This window comes from Sceloporus occidentalis, unplaced genomic scaffold (genome assembly GCF_023333645.1).
Source record: "Sceloporus occidentalis isolate IW3139 unplaced genomic scaffold, rSceOcc1.0.p SCAF_140, whole genome shotgun sequence".
NCBI lineage: Eukaryota > Metazoa > Chordata > Lepidosauria > Squamata > Phrynosomatidae > Sceloporus > Sceloporus occidentalis.
In genome coordinates, this window is record NW_028317120.1 from 1,393,897 (window position 1) to 1,409,210 (window position 15,314).

Here is a 15,314-nt window from a genome sequence, read left to right on the forward strand (position 1 = left end):
AACTTACTCAATGCTGCTTACCCTCGCGGCTACTTTAGTAACAACCCTGCCGGGAAGTCCAAGGGTACCGCTATACTATTTGATAAGCATACTCCGTTCGAGGAGACGGCGCACTTATCTGACCCAGAAGGTAGATACATTTTTGTTAAGGGTACTATAGCAGGTGCTCTTTACACGTTTGCCAATGTTTACTTACCCAATCGACAACAGCACAGGGCCCTTTCGAGAATGTTACGTTTGTTGCGCCCCTTTCAGGAGGGTACCTTAATCCTTGGGGGCGATTTTAATGTGGCGCTTGATCCCAGATTGGACACGTCGGTGGGCCGTTCCAGCACCTCCTCGCATGTTCTTCACAAGATCAAATTGCTTCTCCGGGACTTTCAGTTGGTCGATTGTTGGAGGGCGTTACACCCATGTGACAAGGACTTTAGCTTTTACTCTTCGCCTACGGGAGTATATACTCGCATAGACTATTTGTTCATATCTCACTATCACCTTACCCGCCTGGTTGCTGCCTGATATGGCTCTCTCACGTGGTCGGATCATGCTCCTCTCGTCCTATCCCTCTCGTCGAATTTGACCCGCCCGTCCATTGCTTCATGGCGTCTCAACGAATCTCTGCTGGCAGATGCCTCTGTGGTGTCTGACTTTCGATCTGAACTCTCTAACTATTTCAATGACAATTTGTCCCCGGACATTTCGCCCCTGACGGTGTGGGAAGCCCACAAATGCGTGATCCGCGGCCGTTTTATTGCTCTCGGAACTCGGCGGAAAAAGGTCAACTCAGTGAAGCTAAGCGCGCTGTACACCAAAATCGCGGAGCTGGAGCGCCGTCACAAAGACCTTGCCTCTGCTGCAGATCTTCAGCAATTGCTCGAGTATAGGAGGTAGTTGTCATCTATCCTCGTTTCTCAGGCCCGTCAGTCCTTTCTCAAGTTGAAGGCGTTATATTACGAACACGGGGACAAGCCTGGAAAATATCTAGCTAGGGCTCTCCGCCAGCGGCGTAAGTTGTGTTACATCCCTCACGTTCGATCTCAGACGGGCGTCCTTCATAGACTGCCTCATACCATGATGGATGCATTTGTTACGTATTACTCTCAGCTGTATAATCTCTCTTTGGAGGGTGGCTGTGGTCCCCAATCCCGGAGGTTGGAGTTAATCTCGGAGTATCTTGCTAAGCACTTATCTAGGAAACTTACTCCTCAGGTTGCGGAAAGTTTGGAGGCCCCTATTTCTCTACTCGAGCTAGAAATGGCGCTCAAGTCGTCTAAAGCTGGCAGGTGTCCGGGTCCTGATGACTTTCCATTACTCTATTACAAGAAATTCTTCGACATCCTCGGCCCCCACCTGGTGTCCTCGTTAAATGCCTTGGTTGATCGTCACGATTTTCATGCTGACTCTTTGATGGCCACCATTTCCCTGATTCCCAAAGAAGGAAAAGATCTGGAGCTGTGCAGCAGTTTCCGGCCGATCTCCTTGCTTAATACGGACCTCAAGCTGTTCTCCAAAATTCTGGCTACCAGATTGAAAACCCTTGTCCCCCAGTTGGTTCACCCGGACCAGACCGGTTTTGTGATGGGGAGGGAGTCCAGGGACAGCACATTCCGCGCTCTCAATCTCATTCACGCTGCGTCTACTATGGGGAAGAAGGCTGTCGTCTTGTCAACCGACGCTGAAAAGGTGTTTGACAGATTAGACTGGAACTTCCTGTTTGCAGTTCTAGATCACCTAAACTTCAGCCCTAATATGCGTTGCTGGGTACAGTCCCTGTACACTCGTCCTTCTGTCAGGCTTAGGATCAACGGTGTTCTGACGGAGTCCTTCCCCATCTCTAACGGCACCAGACAGGGTTGTCCGCTGTCTCCCCTGCTTTTCATACTAGCGCTTGAACCGTTCTTGGAGGCTATCCGACATCATCCGGATATTATGGGTTTGGAAATTGGCAACACTCATCATAAAGTGCTTGGCTACGCCGATGACCTTTTGTTTATTATTTCTAACCCGACTGTGTCTCTCCCGAATATCCTTCGAGAATTTCAAATTTATGGCGAGCTTTCAAATTTTAAAATCAACGCCTCCAAATCGGAGATTATGAACTTTACTTTACCACGGTCGCAGGCCTTAGAGCTGGAATCCAGTTTTCCTTTCAAGTGGTGTGTCGATAGACTCAAGTATTTAGGAATTTGGCTCACCAGGGATCTGTCCCTCCTGTACTCTGCCTACTTTCTCCCGCTTATGTCCACGTTACGGGGGGATCTCCGTCACTGGTCGCCACAATACCTGTCTGGCCTTCTTCGCCTCACTGAAATCCATGTTTTTACAGTTTGTCTGGTCCAACAGACGCCCTAGGACGAAGTTCTCGACTTTGATTCTCCCCAAGTCGGCTGGAGGCGCTGGTCTGCCTTGTCCACGCACGTACTACCATGGCTGTCACTTGCTGCGAGTCCTCGAGTGGTCACACCGACCCCCGTATAAATTATGGATGGACATTGAGACCACAGGTGTGCCGTCTTCCCTGGCTGCCACTACAATATGCCAGAACGGTTGCTCGGGGTCACCCTCTGATTGCTGCTACGCTTTGGACTATCCATTCCCTTCACCGGTCCCGAGATCTTACTACCTATCCGTCTCCTAAGACACCCTTTCGACGCAACCCGGATTTCCCTCCCGGACAGGGGGGGGCTCCTTCCTGGGGTCTTCCTCTGCTGACTCTACTCCTCTATCTCACTTTTTATCTGGAACCCAGCTCAAGTCTCTGGAATCCATTCTCGGGGACCGCACCCCGTCGGCTGTGGATCACTTCCACTACTTGCAGCTTTCCAGTTTTTGGCGGAGCACTCGTCGGAAACATGCTCTCGCGAGAGATCTTACTGACTTTGAACACCTGTGTAGCGGCGCTGCCCTTCCTGCCCACGGCATCTCCATTTTGTACCTGTTGCTGATCCGGAAACAAGGGAATGCACCTTTGCGATTCCAGGGGTTCTGGGAGCGAGAGTTGAACACCTCTTGGACTCGGAGCGGAGTGGGACAAGATTTTTGTTCTCACGCACAAAAGCTCGCGTGCTACCAAAGCTCAAGAAACCTCATATAAATTGCTTACTCAATGGTATAGGACTCCAGTTCTCCTTCATAAGGCTTTCCCGGATGTGTCGGATGTGTGCTGAAGGTGCGGGACGGCCCCTGGTACGCTGCTTCATCTCTGGTGGGATTGTCCCATTATCGTCCCGTTTTGGTCACAGCTGCACAGGATCATCACGCGCCTTACAGATAACCCACCTCCATTCTTACCTGGCCCATATTTGCTCCACCATACTTCTCAACCTATCTCTAGCTATAAAAAATCTCTGGTTCGCCATTTACTTACGGCGGCGAAGTCGCTTATCCCTCTCCATTGGAAATCTGTCACACCACCCTCTGTTGGTGAATGGATTGCTCAGGTTGAGAAAATCCGTTCGCTCGAGGAATTGGCGACGCATTCGGAGGATCGCTCCGTGAGTTATTCCCAGACTTGGTTTAATTGGCTGTCCTTTCTGGGGGAGGCTTCCTCGAGTTCCTTGCTCCAAGTGTGAGGCTCTTTTTCGTGCCTACCCTTTTGTGTGAGGCTCTTTTTCGTGTCTGCCCCTTTCTCCCCCTTCTTCCCCTTCTTCCCTCCCCCTTTTTTTTTTTTTTTTTTTTGTCGTTGTTTGTGTGTTGGTCATTGTTTTTGGTCCCTTGTCACTTCTGTTCGTCCTGTTCTTGTTTGTTGCCTTTGGTTCCTCTTGCACTCCCCGTCTTGTCGGGCCTTTCCCTCTTTTCTTCTGATGCTCCTTTTCATCGTCCTCTGTCTTCCTTTCTCTTCTCGGCTTTCATTTTCCCTTTTCCTTCTCTTTTTTCTTTTCTCCTTCTCTCTCCTCTTCCTCTTGTCTTTCTCCTTCTTGGGAGGTCCTGTTTTGGGTGCTGTTGGCTCTCCTTGCGGGGAGCTTACCCTGTGCTTCTGTACTTTGTAATTTTGATGGTTTGTGACCCGCTGCGCCGGGTACTTTTTTGTTATTTGTACCTTCTTGTCCTACTTCTGGACTCCCTTATATTTCTGTTTCTCTTTTTGAAAACTTAATAAAAATGAATTTACAAAGCAAAAAGTATTAACCGTTCAGCTGCCACGAACCTTCCTATCTCACCCAATACCCTATCCATAACACAGGATTGCTACATACCCTAAACGGGGTGTCCAGACCCCATTCGGTCCCTGGGCAGTAGCCGATGACCAAACAGCACACACAGCCCGTTTCCGGGGGTTCATATATTACTCTTATTATATATATTATCAGTATTGTTATTATTATTATTATTATTATTATTATATATCATTATCAATAATAATTATAACAAAAACAATAATATATAATAAATATATTATTGTTTTTGTTAAAATTATTATTGTTATATATTGTTGTTTTTGCTATTATAAATTATTTTATTTATCTATTATTATTATTGTTGTTTTTATTATTACTATTGTTGTTTTTTGTTTTGTGTTATAATTATTATTGTTATATATTGTTGTTTTCGCTATAATATATTATTACTATTGTTTTTATTATTATTGTTATATATTGTTGTTTTCGCTATAATATATTATTACTATTGTTTTTATTATTATTGTTATATATTGTTGTTTTCGCTATAATATATTATTACTATTGTTTTTATTATTATTGTTATATATTATTTTTATTATTATCTATTATTACTGTTGTTGTTTTTGTTATGATATATTAATATTGTTGTTGTTGTTATTATTATTATTATTAATAGCAGCTATATCGAGGCTCCTTGAGCACTGGGTAGCCATTCCTTTCTTTATGCCCCTAATGCCCCTAATATCTTCTGATCCACGCAGGAGGTTTTGCTGAAGAGGGCCGCGGATCTCGTAGAGGCTCTGTACGGTTTGCCGCACAATAACCAGGTAACCCTTCACTTGGCTCTCTTGTCCCCCCCCGCTTGGTTTAATGCCACTGGTGGGACCTTATGTTCTTATCCGCTGAAAACATACATCTCTCTTTATAGAGGATATAGTATTTTTAGCAAGTTTTAGTAACAACACTTTTTATACAACCCCCCATCATTTATCTGGGGGTAACGCGTCTGCTCAGATCTTGGGGCACTTGAGGCTTGTTGGGGGCCGACTCGTTTCACAGTGTTTCCCATTCCTGTAGGACATCATTTTGAAAAGAGCAGCAGATATTGCTGAAGCCTTGTACAGCGTTCCGCGCAACTCAAATCAACTCTCATCACTAACAGCCAATCACCATCACTCAGGCATGATGGGCGTCAACTCATTTGGTAGCCAACTGGCCATCAACATTGCTGAGTCCTCCCAAGCGTCCGATCAAGGTAAGTCTAACACGTCTGATACAATACAAATCATTACCAACCCCGAAGTGCACGTATATACGGTATATTATATATCCCTTTATATTCCTCATATTATATATTATATACTCTCCGGCCTTATAACTAATCCCGTCCTTATACCCCGTTATATCCTGTATATTCCTCATATTATATATTATATACTCTCCGGCCCATATAACTAATCCCGTCCTTATAACCCGTTATATCCCTGTATATTCCTCATATTATATATTATATACTCTCCGGCCGTATAACTAATCCCGTCCTTATAACCCGTTATATCCTGTATATTCCTCATATTATATATTATATACTCTCCGGCCGTATAACTAATCCCGTCCTTATAACCCATTACATCCCTGTATATTCCTCATATTATATATTATATACTCTCCGGCCGTATAACTAATCCCGTCCTTATAACCCGTTATATATCCTGTATATTCCTCATATCATATATTATATACTCTCCGGCCCATATAACTAATCCCGTCCTTATAACCCGTTATATCCCTGTATATACCTCATATTATATATTATATACTCTCCGGCCGTATAACTAATCCCGTCCTTATAACCCATTACATCCCTGTATATTCCTCATATTATATATTATATACTCTCCGGCCGTATAACTAATCCCGTCCTTATAACCCGTTATATCCTGTATATTCCTCATATTATATATTATATACTCTCCGGCCGTATAACTAATCCCGTCCTTATAACCCGTTATATCCTGTATATTCCTCATATTATATATTATATACTCTCCGGCCGTATAACTAATCCCGTCCTTATAACCCGTTATATCCTGTATATTCCTCATATTATATATTATATACTCTCCGGCCGTATAACTAATCCCGTCCCTATAACCCATTATATCCTGTATATTCCTCATATTATATATTATATACTCTCCGGCCGTATAACTAATCCCGTCCTTATAACCCGTTATATCCCTGTATATTCCCCATATTATATATTATATACTCTCCGGCCGTATAACTAGCCCCGTCCTTATAACCCGTTATATCCTGTATATTCCTCATATTATATATTATATACTCTCCGGCCGTATAACTAGCCCCGTCCTTATAACCCGTTATATCCTGTATATTCCTCATATTATATATTATATACTCTCTGACCTGTATATAAAGGCATCCATTGGATCTGATAGCGCAGTCTCTGTAGGCACGTTGTATACACGACGATATATCACTAGGCTTTTGGGCAGCTGACTGACACTGAGAGCTGACTCCCTGACCATATCCCGCCCTGTGGCAGCACGGGGGTCCTCGGCTTCTGCTGGGTTATGGTTACAGTCCTGACTCCCACTGACTTCCAGACTGGGTTATGGTCCTTGGTCAGACTCTTTTAGGATAATTGGATATTTTTCTTTACGTGTTTTTTCTTCCCGGCGTTCAGAGCTTGATGAGAACTGTTGTCATAGTGAAGTATTTGACGATTAAATTAACGTCAGGATGGGGGAATTTGTAGGAAGTGATAGCAACTGTTACGATCTGTGTTTAGAAATTGATTTGGCAGTGAGAGGTTTTCACTTAACGCTTCATAATATTTACGGGAAGAATTCCGATCCGCGCATCAAACACAGGAAACACGGAACAAAGACGTGTCTTCAACGTACCATCGGAATTACGCAACACCTGGTACAAAGCTGTCCACAGAGACCACCATACCCACTGCGCCTATACAATCCACCAATAGCAGCGCCTATACAATCCACCAATAACTGCGCCTATAGAATCCACCAATAACTGCGCCTATACAATCCACCAATAACTGCACCTATAGAATGCACCAATAACTGCACCTTTACAATCCACCAATAACTGCGCCTATACAATCCACCAATAACTGCACCTATAGAATGCACCAATAACTGCACCTTTACAATCCACCAATAACTGCACCTATACAATCCACCAATAACTGCACCTATACAATCCACCAATAACTGCACCTATACAATCGGCCAATAACTGCGCCTATACAACCCCCTGATACAATCCACTAATAACTGCACCTATAGAATCCACCAATAGCTGCGCCTATACAATCCACCAATAACTGCGCCTATACAACCCCCTGATACAACCCACCAATAACTGCACCTATACAATCCACCAATAACGGCACCTATAGAATCCACCTATACAATCCACCAATAACTGCACCTATACAATCCACCAATAGCTGCGCCTATACAATCCACCAATAACTGCGCCTATACAATCCACCAATAACGACACCAATACAATCCGCCAATAACTGCGCCTATACAATCCACCAATAACTGCGCCTATAGAATCCACCAATAGCTGCGCCTATACAATCCACCAATAACTGCGCCTATACAATCCACCAATAGCTGCGCCTATACAATCCACCAATAGCTGCGCCTATACAATCCACCAATAACTGCACCTATACAATCCGCGTCCTCTGTGTATAGAACCCATCTCGATTCTCACTACAGCTGCCACGTTATTATCGCTACAATCACATCATCCTCATCCGGCAGCCGATTCATTCCGCACCTCCGTCTCCTAATGCGATTTATATAGCGCCAGCAGGCTCCGTAGCGCTGTTACAGCAGGGGAGAGACAACATTATCAATAACATTAAAATTGTCAAAAAAGCAGTTTATAAGATCAATAAATATTAAGAAAGGAGAAGAGGACCCTGTTCACAGGAGCTTACAATCTAACAGAGGGGGGAATGAGAGAGAAGGAGAGCGGCTGCCAGGTGAGGAGGGCTTTGGAGAAGTCAGCGGCCGGAGATCTCGAAGGTGGGGAGGAAGGATGGTTTCTTCAGGATGCTGGCTGAGGGTATTAGCAGGATAGATTGTAAGCTCCTCTGAACAGGTGGTTTTACTGTAGAGAGCGTTAGTTATAATAAGTGGGGGAGAGAGTGACAGAGCGGGGGCCGGGGATCCCAGAGAATAGGAGCAGCGCGGGTGACATCATGGAGTGGTGAGAAATGAGCGTGGGAACGTTTAATGCCATCATATGGTGAGCAGATGCAGCGTGGCTCGGGAAGCATGATGGCGGGTGTGTGTGTGTGTGCGGGGAGGTGGGAATTAGTTAGCCGACTCCTTGCTCCTCCATCTGAAGCTCCTATCACTGGGGTGGAATAAATCCACACACCCTCTAATGTGTATACAGAATCCATGCCTGGAGGGCCGCTGGCTGGATATGTCCTGCCTCTCATACCCAGCCGACGGCAGCACCTATACCGACGGCCTTAAAGAGCCAGAAGCCGTCATCATCATCATTATTATTACTTATTGTTTTATATCGCATATAACATTTGACTTACAGCAACAACCGGTCATCTTAACCTATTCTCCCCACTTACTTATCTCTGCCCTGTTGAGTTGCTGATTGTTGTTGATTGGTTCAGACAGCCCCGGTAAAGATAGGGGGAGGGGTTAATACAATAATCTAGTAATGCTAAACGCACCTCTGCAGCGTATTCAGTTTGTATATTTTTGGTACGTGTTTCATATCTTGTCTTCTTTCTTCGCTTTCCTTAATATATCTGCTTGCTGTGTCCAGAGCCACTTGATACTTCGATATCCTGAAACACTCCTTGTGTTTTGTGTGACCTTTAATATGCCATTTTTTTGATCTTTCAGGTTACTCCAGAAACTCCAGCAGTGTCTCCCCGCGAGGTTACGTTCCCAGCTCAACCCCCCAACAGACTAATTATAACACCATCACCTCCAGCATGAATGGCTACGGAGGGGCAGCTATGACCAGCCTGGGGGTGCCGGGGTCTCCAAGCTTCCTGAATGGCTCGACCGCTAACTCCCCGTATGCCAGTGAGTGCCTCGCTTTTTAATGGTGTCTGGAAGCTTTCCGGCTCTAACCGGCTTTAGAAATTTCCAAATATTTGCTTTTTTTGTTGTTGCCATTTTTGTGAAATGAAAAATAAATATATAAAGTTTATAAACCCAGGGAAACCCGGCTCCTTGGAAACTCTGCAGATAAATACCATAAAAGTAAAACTCTGTGAAAAGGTTAAAAAAAAAAAGTCCCAACGTATTAAAAAAAAAATAGTAAAAATCACTTAGATTTCTGGGAATTTAAACTTTCTTCTTGTTTAGGACAAAGGAGGTCAGAGCGGCATTAAAGGCTGTATACATTTTAAAAAATACTAAAAAAATGATAGATTAGAAGAAAAGGCAGACCTCAGTTTTAGTAAATCCTCAATGTTTTTGAAATAGTCTTTGCAAGTTTCAATTTCAGCCCTCAGATGTTTTTAACACCCCGTATTTTTCGCAGTTATGCCTTCTAGCCCCCCGCTCGGGGCATCGTCCATCAGCCTCTCCTCCAGCGCAAACCCAGCCACGTCCACCGGCATCTTCTCCTTTTCTCCTGTCAATATGATCTCAGCGGTGAAACAGAAGAGTGCGTTTGCACCGGTCGTCCGACCCCAGACTTCCCCTCCACCGACCTGTACCAGCTCAAGTGCGAACAGTCTCCAAGGTGAGTCCAGTCCCCTTTCTGGAGATGCCCCTCAGTGGAGCCACACGCTGTCCGTTTGCTGCAACACTTGGGATGTCATCGCGTTCTTTTCTTTTACAATGTAGTTATATCACTTGATGGTCAAACGTTGATCCAATATCCCGGTGGGGCCACGGACTTCTTGGTTTGGGCCGTGGGTGGACATGGTGGGTCACCCAACTGTATTTGAAATCTATAGTTCTAGAGATCTACTTCTCAAACATTCCTGATGAAGCGTAAGTGAGTGTCCCCTAAATCCTGCTTGTTGGGTTTTGGTCTTGCTTACGTTTCCAAAAAAGGGGCCTATTGTACACATGGGCGTAGGAACCCCTAAAAATCTTGGGGGGACAGCATTTCCCCCCATCAGATCCCTACTTTCTCCCCATCTCTCACACTATCTACCCCCTCTCCCCTCTCTCCCCCTTTCTTACTATCGACCCCCCTCCCTACCCTCCCTTCTCACACTATCTACCCCCTCCCTACCCTCCCTTCTCACACGATCTACCCTCTCCCTACCCCCTTCTCACTAGCTACCCTCTCCCTACCCTCCCTTCTCATTAGCTACCCTCTCCCTATCGCCCCCTTCTCACTAGCTACCCTCTCCCTGCCGCCCGGTTCACACTAGCTACACTCTCCCTACCCCCCTTCTCACCAGCTACCCTCTCCCTACCCCCCTTCTCACTAGCTACCCTCTCCCTACCCCCCTTCTCACTAGCTACCCTCTCCCTACACCCCCTTCTCACTGTCTACTCCAGGGGTGTCCAAGTTTTCTGCGGTGGGCCACTTCATCAGAATTGTATACGTGCGCGGGCCGCACTCATTTTTCACTGTGAGAAAATATGGCCTTTAATAAAATATGCAGATTAAAATAAAGTAAATGACACAAAACCTTTACTTTTCCTCTCACTGATTTCTGGGCCTAGAAAGTTTTGTGACTACAAATTCAGGACTCAGGATAATTAAAAATGAAATAGTTCTATTTATTCTAGGGATGCACCGAAATGAATATTCTGGACCAAAACATTCACGGTTCACTTAGCCAAAACCGAAAATGACCCCCCCACCTTTAAAAATAATAATAAAAACTCACATTTTTAATAAAAGTAGGCAATACACCACAATTGGACAAAAAAAATTAGCAATATGACTTGGCATAATAGGAGTGTGATTGCTAACAGCAATCATACTCCTATCATACCCAGGCAGCCAGTACATGCTGGTACAGGGTGGCTGTAAGTGATGTGCAGACCCCATATTGCTGGCAGCATCAATACACAAGGGGGGCAGCTAGCTAGGTTTCAGCATGTACTGGCTGACTTGGCATGATAGGAGTGTGATTGCTAACAGCAATCATACTCCTATCATACCCAGGCAGCCAGTACATGCTGGTACAGGGTGGCTGTAAGTGATGTGCAGACCCCATATTGCTGGCAGCATCAATACACAAGGGGGGCAGCTAGCTAGGTTTCAGCATGTACTGGCTGACTTGGCATGATAGGAGTGTGATTGCTAACAGCTAACAGCAATCACAGTCCCATCATGCCTAGGTTCCAGCACTTACACATCCAACCAGTAAATGTTGGAACCTAGGCATGATGGGACTGTGATTGCTATTAGCAATTACACTCCTATCATGCCAAGTCAGCCAGTACAGGGTGGCTGTAAGTGATGTGCAGACCCCATACTGCTGGCAGCATCAATACACAAGGGGGGCAGCTAGCTAGGTTTCAGCATGTACTGGCTGACTTGGCATGATAGGAGTGTGATTGCTAACAGCAATCACAGTCCCATCATGCCTAGGTTCCAGCACTTACACACCCATGCTATCACACACACACACACTAATTCATTCATATACTCATTCATTCACAGATTAATTCCCTCAATCACGCATACTGATTCAAACACCCTCCCCACCCCCTTACCTGCACTGCAGCTCCCTCGATGCCGCTCACAGACTTCAGCAGGGGACGCGGCCTCCCTCTGCGTTCTCTGGTACTGCACAGAGGAAGCAGGATGTGATGTCACGTGAACTCTGCTGGCTTCCGCTTCCTCTGTGCAGTACAGCAGACCCTCCCACAGGTAAGTAGCAGGGCTCGAGGTGCGGACTGCGTAAGATCCGTTTCCCTGGCTGCCGATCTTACGCGGGCCGCACCTCGAGGTCTCGCGGGCTGCATTTGCGGCGTTTCTATTGGGGGGCCCTGGGGGGGGATTTCTTCATTATCGGTCCCCCCCGCATGAGTTACTGGGGGGGATCTGTCCCCCCAGTTCCTACGCCCATGATTGTACACAATTAATTATTACTTATTTGTAAACTTCACTCTTTGTCTTCTTCTCAGCCATGTCCGGCCTCATCGTGCCACCCATGTAGAACAAGCTGCCCAGGATGACAAGGAAAACCAGAATCTATCCATCCTGGATTGTTTCCGGGCTGGTCTACGTGGACCTTTTGCCCAACGTCATGGGGCCTCTGGATGGGACTGGCATTCATAAACCCAGCAGGTGGGAAGAGATAGGAATGGAGGAAGGCAGCCTGTTTTTCTGAGTGGACGTGTCTCTCTGAGATGGGGCATGACTCTCACTCATTACCCCTTCCTCTGGCACAGGGGTCTACATTGAAGAGGACACCATGTGCCTTTTTGTTTCTTCCTTCGATAAAGGACACTTCTACTTGTAGGACCAAACAACCGCCCTTTATTATATTGGTTAAAGACGATTTTTCCTATACGTTGAGCTAACTGGAATATTTCTCTGGCTTATGGATCATTTATAACCTGAAGACCAGCTTGCACTTAGACTCTGCCCCATCATCCTTCATCCAAACCGGATCACGTCTGTAGCCTCGTAAGGTTGTAGCAGAAGAGGGTCCGGAGAACCCGCTTTGTCCGTGGTGTGATACGATGGGGATTCATGGGAAGAACCTCTGTCTGGAAAATACATTTAAAAGAACTGGAGAGAATGTTCCAAAATAGATCTTTCTGCGACGCATAGAAGGAGACTATTTAAAGCCGGTGGAGGTGGAAGACCACGCTGATCTTTTATATAACCACGGCCGAGCCTATCATATTCCTCCAACACAGATTCTAACAAATCTCAAAGGCGATTATAAAATGTTAGGTTTTTTTTTTTTACTTTTCTGTGTTTTTTTACTGTTCTGTTCCGTCTCTTTTACACGGAGCACGGACCAGAATTCGATAAACACGTCGCCAATGGGAATATTGAGTTTGGATTCCGGTTATCGATTGAGACCACAGCACTTACGGTGAAAGTAAACCAGCCGCTGTAACGCGAGGTCCGGCTGCACCTTAATTATAAGCCAGATGTCTTTTTTAATCACCTTTTTAAGTGAATGAGTGTAGGATTGTATGACGGCGAGGTGCAGGGCGCGTATTTACCTGCGTCAGTCTTGTATACATTGACTGTTAATTCATATATCCTGTATATGTCCCTCTCCTCCGCCCCGATATTCTCTCCCTCCGGGAAAGGGCTTGGTGGCGGGGTTTCTGATCCAGTGGCCTTAGACGTGAACATAAAAGTAGGCTAGAGACGCAGAGGTGTGTGATCCCATAGTAGCACCCCTCCTCCATAATGCCCTGGACAATGATGTCATTATTTATAAATAATTGTATTTATTCACTCTTTCTCTGTCTCGATATCTCGTAGGTCTTCCCTTGGCGTGCCCGCAGGGGGGGGGTCACACGGACCCCGCGGCACACGGGGCATTATAAAAAAACTTTGTATGTTTGCGTGCAATAGATAAATGGTGGCACCACGGTGGGAACCTCACTCGGCCGTCGTGCGGCCCTCGTCGGACTCTTTGCTTTGTGATTTCCAAAAAGTTTTTTTTTTTTTTTTTTTTTACACAAAACCCTTTGATGATATGAATTTTACAAATCTTGACCGTAAAACAAAAATGAAATGTATCAGAAGATGAAGGTTTTGTTCCGCCATTTTTTTTGTATTGACTCGAGTGGTTAAGTCGCTGCTTAAAGAAATCCCAGAACCTCCGAGACGCTCATTACATCCAAAATTCTATTGTTTTATTTTATTCATCCAGAAAACTTTGACATTTGTCGTATTCATTTCATAATTGTTACTTTGCTTATTTTTGGAGGGATCTCGATCTTCTGGTGTTCTATGCCATAGATATCGAACGTGGTCCTCAAGAGACTACGTAGATTCCAAGTCTCTCATCCCATGGCTGAGGCGCGAGCTTCAAGCCATCTAAGTAGATCCTGAAGATCTGTTTTGTTTGAGGGATTCTAGATCCACTAATTAATTCCTTAAGGACAACCGGCCACCAACCCAACAGAGGGTATCCATTGCCCAGACATCCCCCCCGGCCATGAGGTCTCGATGAGGGGCCTCTTAAATATGTTCCACCATAGTTGATATCTTCAATGTCAATCTTCTCATTTCAGCTTTAAAAAAATGATTAAATTGTTAAAAAAAAAAAAAATATGGCCATTTTCTAAAGTTAACGTTAAGAGCAAATCTCATCTCAAGGGGACGGTCGGCTTTAAATTCTCTGTGTTTTTTTTATATTTGCGCCCATGCGCGATTCGCTTGTTATTAGCTCGGTCTGTTTGTTTACTGAGCCATGAATTTTAGGGACCTCTGCCGATGAGAAGGTTTTCCTGAGAAGGTTTAATTGTTTGGGTGTCTCGAAGGACCAAAGTCGAGAACCTCTAGGATCTGGGAAAGCAGCGTCTCCATCTCCAGATCTTTACAGCGCGAGGAGACTCCGATCCTCAACGAACAAAAAGATTGTTTTCACTTTCAAATAAAAAATGCTGTCTGACTTTTACAATCAAAACCATCTCGTCTTTTATTTGTTTGTCTTCTTACTCAAATAAACAAGTCCAAAAATAGAATGTACGTGCCTTTATGGGAGTCAAAAAATGGTTCTAGAACCATAGAACCTAACTTTAAAAAGGGCTGTTTATGATTAAATGTATGATCTTCAGAACTACTCTGATAATATTTGGGACCAAAACCTGTAGTTTACTTTAATTTGGGTTTTTTTTGTCCGAGGGTCTCCTCCAGACATGGAGTATGCAGATTCACCAGAGCTGAACTCTGAGAGGTGTCTGGAACTCGGATGCTGTCGGGTTGGAGAGCGTGTTTTGGAGAACCGACATAGAACGAGACAGCAGATAAAAATCATTCCCCACATCAGTCCTGGTGTAAGATCTTAGGTTTTTGAGGGTTCCAGGAACTGCTGATGTTCTATTCTAAAACTATCTTAGAACTTTCATGTTCTCCAGGAATTACTTGGTCAGCGAGAACTTCAGACCTTTTCTGTGGACACCATAATCTAGAACTTCTTCTTAAAGGTTATTTTGACAAACTTGTGAAATATTATCCGCCAGCAGAAAG

The 15,314-nt window shown here is 44.9% G+C and overlaps 1 protein-coding gene across 12 annotated transcripts in view; it reads left to right on the forward strand.

Annotated features, from left to right (window-relative positions):
* Positions 1–12,306, forward strand: part of LOC149281014 (transcription factor COE3-like) — a 60,084-nt gene extending 47,778 nt beyond the window's left edge. For 8 of the 12 annotated variants that reach the window (XM_089499843.1, XM_089499844.1, XM_089499845.1 and 5 more), the window contains 5 exons: positions 4,883–4,948; positions 5,199–5,376; positions 9,065–9,250; positions 9,714–9,917; positions 12,275–12,306. In XM_089499843.1, coding sequence (XP_089355969.1) covers positions 4,883–4,948; positions 5,199–5,376; positions 9,065–9,250; positions 9,714–9,917; positions 12,275–12,306 — 666 coding nt within the window. The remainder of the gene's footprint in view (positions 1–4,882; positions 4,949–5,198; positions 5,377–9,064; positions 9,251–9,713; positions 9,918–12,274) is intronic. The other 4 variants (XM_089499851.1, XM_089499852.1, XM_089499853.1 and 1 more) reach the window with 2 other exon arrangements.
* The last annotated feature ends 3,008 nt before the right edge of the window (positions 12,307–15,314 follow it).